Consider the following 7983-nt stretch of genomic DNA (forward strand, 5'->3'; position numbering starts at 1 on the left):
TTTCCCTCATTCACATTCTATTCATCCTTACAGTTATCATGCGATTTGAGCATTGTGCAATTGGATATGGTCAATAAAAAAGGGAAGACAAGGTTTTGAACTTGTGCATTTATTCGTTAAAAATTTCTCCCGATAAAAACAGTATGAAAAATTCAATTTCAACAAACTTATTCAACAATATTGGACACTTGATTTTTAAAAGAATTACAAAGTCTCGCTTCAAGTGTACACCATTTATACTTAACAATTAGTTAATAAAAAGAAAAAATATTACGGAGACGAGGTTAATATACGCTGATTAATGCTCGTCTGTTATAAAACCGTAACAAAATGTGATAGTCTTGATTACGTGATATTATTTTGGCACTGCCAAAAATAAATTGTACGACATTCAGATACATTCTGAAAGTACACACAAGGAATATCGGTTCGCGATGAATCGATAAAAGAAGAAAGCATCTGATCCTTGCTGCTTCCCGTAACTCACGTGCATATTAACGATTATTACGTACAGAAAAATACGATCTATCACATTACGATCTGACAATACTGAATCACAAAAAATTCTTCAAGGTACAACTTATTCTGTAGCGAGAGTTCGAATCAGCTCAAAAGCTCTCGACGCCATCAACATTCACAGTGATTTCTTGATTCGTTTGAACCGCAACCCATTTTCCGGTTGAGTTCAAGCTTTGGATCTGAACTCCCTTTGCCGATAAGGCTGTCACGATACTCGCCAGATCACCAGGTCCGCTTCCTCGGTACAGAGAGAGATTTTCGTCGAGAAGAACGCCATTCGGGAAGATCGCGTCGTCGATGGAAAGGAGGAGCGGCTCATTCGCTCCACGAACGGTTCCTGAAAGAATAAAATAACAACGATGTCAAGACTCAAACTTGTTCTCGAAAATTTATTGTAATTTGGTTTTAAGCTTGCACAAACAAGTCATGTACCAAAGTGTTGATTTAATACCTTTGACTTGGTGTTGGCCAACTTTGACGACAACCGCGTTTTCGCCATCAGCGTGACTTTCTTTAATACTGACGCCGATGTCTTTGGCAAGAATTGGCGCGTTGACAAGATTTAGTCCATTCTTCGTCTGCCCGGCAAGTATGCCGACCAAAACGGCTGTGTGAACGAACTTTTTCTTCTCCATGTCGGAACCGACTGTTTGGCTTTCGATGTTGATACCTTCGGACCCCTTTTTCAGGAACTTTCCACCCAGTTGTCCAAGCTTCTTCGATAAATTTATCCACGCCGCATTCACGTCCGATAATGCCGCCGCCAGAATTGGCGCGTTTACTATTCCAGTCACCGAGTACTCTGTCGACTTACCAGATATTGCTAAGAATTGCTCTGCAATTTCAACCGCGACTCGTTGCTGAGCCTCCGTTGTGCTGGCACCTGTTGATCGAATCGAGCAATTATATTGGTATTACTTGAAAGGGACACAAAGACTTCTTCGAAAAGATCAGGAGTCACTTGAAACGATTTCCCGCGACTTTGTAGGTCTTTTCGATAAAAGAAGTTATATATTGCCCAATTATTATTCACTCATTTTCAAAGGTTTCAGATTGAATTTTATCGGAAAGAATTAATTCCACTTCGAAGTAAGATTCTCTTTGATTGACTTCACAGGTTCCGTTTAAGCAGTTCATTTGTGTGTAGGTATATTGGCTTAGATTTTATATTCAATGATTAAGCGCGAGGGAATTGAAACAGCCGTTAAGCAGTTAAGAACATTGATGTTTAAGATTTAATTAGAATATGCTTCAATCGCTTACCTAAGTGAGGAGTCGCGATAACATTTGGATGCTGAATCAGTTCCAAGGTGGCAGGATTCTTCGGTGGTTCCTCGACGAATACGTCAAGTGCGGCTCCCCCGCAATGTCCGGCTTTCAGCGATTCGAGAAGAGCTTCCTCGTCGACGATCCCACCACGAGCTACGTTTATCACTCGCACTCCCTTTTTGCTTTTCGCCAAAGTTGTGGCGTTGATCAAATCTGCATATTGAGAAAATACCATGATAATTGTATTCCCCTTCACTCTCCTATTCCTTTCCCCCGAAAAAGCCTTATACTTACTTCTAGTCTGTGGTATGAGGGGTGTGTGGACCGTGATGTAATCAGCAAGGGGCCAAATTTGTTCCAACTCCATTTTTTCTACGCCAAATTCCTTCGCAGCCTCCGTAGACGTCATCGGGTCAAATCCGATCACCCTCATCCCGTAGGACTGCATCCTTATCGCAACTTCCCGACCGATACGTCCTAGTCCCAGAACCGCGAGAGTCTTTCCCGCCAGTTCGTGTCCCGAATATAATTTGCGGTCCCATCGACCTTCCCTCAGCGACTGAGCCGCTTGTGCGACGTTTCGTGCCAACGATGTGATCAAAGCACAGGTCATTTCGCAAGCACTAATACTGTTTCCACCTGGAGTGCTGTGGGAATACAAAAGACGAACCGAATTAACACCGAATTGTTAGCAACGTGCGTTGATTCGTAATACAAATGTATACTCGTCAAGCTGGATTCTCCGCATCTAGAAATTCCTGGAAGGTAAATCGTACCACTAACCATTCTTGCCATTATTTTCTTTGGCGTCAAATATCGCTCTACAATTGGCTAGTTTTGAAAATGATCGTATGCCCAAAACAAAAACGCAAGTGAATTAGCCGACAGCGGCCATGTTGATTTTATGCCAGCATTTCAATTTATACTTTCCGTATCCTAGATCTATGATGTTTTGTGGCGAACTATTGAATCTGAATAAATATTTCTATAGCACTATAGATTTAAAGAAATCTTTTTCACTAACGTGCGGAGTCAATATGGTCAAAGATTGTATTTGTTTTGGGATACCGATAAAATTATAGGCCATAAAAATCCAAATGATTGCGATAAACTTATGTCATAAGGCTCAATATTACTCACTTGAGCACAATGATTCCTTTACGAGTTGCAGCCTGGAGGTCAATGTTATCAACGCCGGTTCCAGCACGACCGACGACTCGAAGACTTGAGGCTGCTGCTAATACTTCAGCAGTAACTTTTGTATCAGATCGAACAATCAGACCATCATGATGCTACATGAAAACAGATAAATTTTATATAAATTGGTTGGCTCAGCATAGTAATAGTCCGGCATATCAGTGACGATTCAAGGTCAATCTTCGGTTGATTTTTAAGCTACCGTTTCCATCACACTCTAACTTTTTTTTTAATTACGTGTTGCATGTTATATATGAAAACCTGCATCATCACTTTACACATGTGTGGACGCAACGCCGTGTGGTTGCGGCTTGTTTTTCATCTCGTTTATTATGCTTGAAATTCGACTCTGTGTTTTGCTTGTCAGTTGTATTGAATGTTATCAGTATCTGCAGAAGCTGCCACAGTGGCACACGAAGAATTTCGATGCAAAGCTTTGTGCACTTTATGTAGCTAAAATGGTCTTCAGGGCACCATGGATTTACCCGCAGTTTTGCAGGGAATTTTCAAAAAGCTATTAAGATATGCCACAACGGATTAAAATGGTAATGAAATAGATATACGATATCTGAAAACCCTCGTTTACGATCATGACAGGTTAAATCGACTCTAGACCCGGGCATCTGAAACCCGTACAACGGCCCTGGTGTGGTGCATACACACATCATACATTGCATACAAAAGTACATATGCTTCCTGCGCAGACGGTTCTATTTATATACCTTTCATACGTATGAGACGAAATAAAGGAGGAATTTGCACGATAACAGAAGCTATAACATTTGTTCAAGTTATGCAGAAGAAGCCGATGTTTGAGTTTTTTTTCATACGAGGACGTGGAAGAAATAAAAACTAACGTAAAAAGAAATTTAATAATCAAAAAATGTTGAACCGCTCAAATTTCACTTGTTTTTCAATTATCGAGAGTACATTATTCCAATACGCAAATCAAACAGCTGTGATCTAATTGAGACCGCAAATGAGTAACAAGTAGTCAGGGAGCTTATCTAATTAATGAGCAGTAGACATGTGGAATATACATAAACCATGCAATGCACGTAATTTGATCATTCTAGCACTGACAGTCACTCTGGCTAAGTGGTTTATGCGAACGGAATCAGCTTGGATGCGTGTACAAGAACCTACCAAACATATATATTTACGGAAGAGAGAGGCAGACAAGAAGAACGGCTCGCTGTAAAATAAGAAAAATAGTGCATTGACCCTCATTATTAACTGGTTCTCGAAGCCAGACAACTGGTTATAACCAGAATGCATACGTTGCATCGGCTAGCATCGAGGCATTCAGTCTATATAATAGGTGGATTCACATACACACACGAGTATGCATCATGCGGTTTCGATGGCGTATATACATAATAAGACTTACGATTAGCGCGAGGTCTATGACTATGTATTTTATACACGAACATTTCTGTGTATCAATCCAGTCGAATCTGAGGGATCATCATGCAACTGGTGGAGCAGGCTATATAGGTGTTTACCGAGCAAATACTACTCGTCGTTTCTGGTTTAACGTCCCACAGATTACGCGACTGTTAATTGTCTTCTGTTCAAATTGTACCAGAATATTTTGCTTCTCATGTATTATTGCCAGCATCTTAAGATGTAGCCTGCACGTAGGCAAACACATGTACCTGCCTGTAAATGAATTTTACGCAGCCAGTACCTCTGTTCTCAGGCGTTAGTTTATGATAACAACACAACACAGGCGTTCTTGCCATTATTTACTTCGCATTGGAACATCGTCTGACAATTAGCGAGTGTTGGATGCGATGGTATCGCTGAAATGAAATTGCAAGTGAGTCAACCGACGGCCATGTTGACTGTCTGACTTATTACTCGATCCATACACGTAATTCTCGTAATAATTTTTCGACCGAGTGGGTAGAACCGTATCTTTTTCTTCTTTGGAAAGGGTATCTTTCACTCTCAATACCGAGGTTTACACATGCCCAATTCGGCAACGGTGAGAAATGATCTTAACCTGTGGTTTGTATACATACTTTGATCTCTTGGAGAAGTTCTTCCTTGGGCATCTTGTACTTTGTCGTCACGGGAACCCCATGGCTCGTTAGGAGGGCGACACAGGCGTCATCGACGGCGTCGCTGATCAAAACGCTTCTCAATGCTATAGGCATCTTGGTAGTAATATCTGCAGGAAAAAAAAAAGTCAGATAATCCGAAACTCTAGATTGAGTTTCTGTACATTGAACGTAATTAAACTGTGGCGGTAACAAAAGTAATAAAAACAAAACGCGGAATGTAGTTTACACAAGTAATTTCCGGCTCCGAAAACCCGAAGCTGATATATTCTTCTCTTCATTTTGTGGGCAATTTCTGCTCCTTCCGCAGCACACGGCGTGTGGACATTTTTTATTAAATTGAATTGAAACTCGTTACGTTGTACGCAGTCAGACGGCAAGTTACATGTCTCGAGTTAATAAACTGCATCGCCTCTGCGGTATACGGATTGCGAAACTTTTGCATGCAATAACACGGTTTAACAATCATAATATTATCCTGAGTGGGCATGGTGTATCTAGGAGCCTCTCGCAGCAGCAGTGTGCAACTGCAAGGCTGAATCTATTCGGGTTCATTACATGAAATTATATACGTAAACGATTTGACTGCACTAGATTTACTATACGAGGTTGTGCGAAGCTTTATTTTTTATTTCTTTGAAATTATTATTGCATTTGTATTACAGAAAACTTGGTGAATCTGAAAGTGTAATACACTGTAAAATGTGTATTGAAATTAATTGAATGAAAACTACGATTTCTGCACTTCGAGTCGATCGTACGATACACGAACGGGCTGAATTTAAATTTTCACAGAAGTTAAAATAAACTGAATTAACTGAATTTCGTCTATCATATGAAACGTGTGAAGTCGAATGTTTTTTGCATGATCCAATAACAATATAGTATAAACAAGCGAACATGACGTCATGTATTTTCTTTAAAGCTGTGTTTACTTAGTATATTCAAAATACTTTGACTCACTATAATCACTTTTCTCAAGTGTTATTATATTGAGCGTGTGCGATCGAAGTTGTATGTAGGGTATGCAATAAAAAATGTTACCCGTTAAAGGGTAGAGAAAAAAATTCATTGAAACGAATGAAAATAAAAATGTAGGCCCACAATAATCGATGGTTAAAAAAAATGGAAATCAACGGCATACCAACAGCACGCAATTCCACAGAGTTGCGGTTACACAAATTGGATGTCAATTAGCCCGTGTCAGATTTCTTATCGGTTTGTACATATGAGTATAGTTTTAAACTCTCAATGAAGCCAGACGCTGTCTGACTCTCTATTCATCGTCAGACATAGGCCGAGACATTAAACGAAAACTGTTTGTCACGCCGAGTTATATGCAAGACTAGACTTTGAACGACACACTTGTTTAAAAACTGAAAGAGACATCGACCACGATGTTTTACAATCAAAAGATTTTGACATGAATTTCTTAGGCAAGCGTGACATTGACTTAAGAGTAATTTATAAATTATGTGTAGGTATAAAAATCTCACCTGTTATATATCAGCTTTTTATTGAGCTTCCAATTCCTTCGAGTCACTCTGTCAGTGTTTTCTCAATGCAATTTTTTAGCTACAAACGACTTGACTCGCTACAATCACTTATCTCAAGTGTTGTTATATCGAGCGTGCACGATCGAAGTTCGGAGCCGAACGAATCAATGTGCTATCTATCACGATGCGGTACGTACACTGGCCAACTCTGGTCCCGGGTGTTGGTTATATACTTACAAGAAGCAACTGCCTCTCGCTCCGCATTTCCCTCTCCGTTGGCCGGTTAGGCGCACCAGGTCATTCGGCGTGCATGCATTATATATTACACTATACTATAAGAGTGTGTGTGTGTGTGTGGAGCAGCTGAAAAGCAAGCGCAACGCGATGTTGTACCATATTTTTCACCAGTGCACGTCTTCGTTTACTTGCTCATCTATTTCTTGGTGCAGCTTTTCTAGGCATCCCGAAGATGCTGATGACCACGTTGCATTTTGGTATTGTGGTTCTCATTCGCGCACAAACACACAGATCATAATATTTTTTCACCAACGTCACGACTCATTGCCACTTGACTGCGCTCATCGGTCGACTGATAACCGCTACTCGAGATTTTGACAATAACAATTTACGACACGATTCTACTTCGTTGTGACACGATTCTGTTATACGTTTATCAGTGAATTTTTTTTCTCCGTATTTAATGTTACTCCAACAACAAACCTTGCCACAAACGTGTTACTGGCATCTGGGGTTACACGTAATAGACGCAATTCACATGGACGTCATCGCGTGTGGAAGCAATCAAGTTTCGTCATTGTATAAGCTTCTGCTAACATGACTGCAATAACTCCGTCGAAAATAGATCGCGCATATTATTGTTTGTCACTGTGAAATTGTTGTGAAACAGTCAGGCGACGTGTTTGCGGAAAAAATAGGGAATGAAAATAATACACGCGAGTTGAAATAGCGAGGAAACGAATTGAAAATTGTTCTCGAACCGTTGCTCTGACGTTCGATTCAAATCTTGCACGCATCTTTTTCCCGCGGTTTTTTGAACAGCATATTTTTCAACCCCCCGAAATTTCAATTTAATAATTTTTCAAACGACACAAAACGGAAAGTATATAAATTCATCCAGGTGACAGCCGAAGAAATATAAAAATAATACATTCGAATGATCGATTCGCAACGGCTGAAATCACTTGCGTACTTTTTATAGCTGTAGACAGAATGATTGTTCGGCGGAAAATATATGCTAGACATTAGGCATAATGTAGATAAGGACGCCACCTCTGATATTGGGTTCTGAATTTTTTAGGTATTCACCTCAGGCTCTCACGATTCGTTGACACATTATTGCACCGTACAGTCCTCTATGCAAATAATAGAGTCATTTTGGCCTTAGGTTCTACACACGGTATAAAGAATTTAGTCTG

General features: G+C 40.1%; 1 protein-coding gene across 1 annotated transcript; it reads right to left on the bottom strand.

Annotated features, from left to right (window-relative positions):
* Positions 1 to 88: 88 nt before the first annotated feature.
* Positions 89 to 5161, bottom strand: LOC124408673 (D-3-phosphoglycerate dehydrogenase). Its single transcript, XM_046885794.1, has 6 exons — positions 5013 to 5161; positions 2929 to 3080; positions 2083 to 2435; positions 1783 to 2001; positions 971 to 1402; positions 89 to 856 (listed from the first exon to the last, which is right to left on the bottom strand). Exons 1-6 carry the CDS (start codon positions 5145 to 5147, stop codon positions 609 to 611), a joined length of 1539 nt encoding a protein of 512 aa, XP_046741750.1. The 5' UTR covers positions 5148 to 5161; the 3' UTR covers positions 89 to 608.
* Between the last annotated feature and the right edge of the window lie 2822 nt (positions 5162 to 7983).

The sequence above is a fragment of the Diprion similis genome, chromosome 8 (assembly GCF_021155765.1).
Source record: "Diprion similis isolate iyDipSimi1 chromosome 8, iyDipSimi1.1, whole genome shotgun sequence".
In the NCBI taxonomy this organism is placed as follows: domain Eukaryota; kingdom Metazoa; phylum Arthropoda; class Insecta; order Hymenoptera; family Diprionidae; genus Diprion; species Diprion similis.

What these genes read in the sequence shown, in the direction of transcription:
- LOC124408673 (XM_046885794.1), bottom strand. Translation starts at nt 5,147, where the DNA reads ATGCCTATAGCATTGAGAAGCGTTTTGATCAGCGACGCCGTCGATGAC. An exon ending in TATCGCGACTCCTCACTTAG is followed by an intron (nt 1,403 to 1,782) that starts GTAAGCGATTGA and finishes TTCGATCAACAG; the next exon opens with GTGCCAGCACAACGGAGGCT. An exon ending in TGGCCAACACCAAGTCAAAG is followed by an intron (nt 857 to 970) that starts GTATTAAATCAA and finishes TTATTCTTTCAG; the next exon opens with GAACCGTTCGTGGAGCGAAT.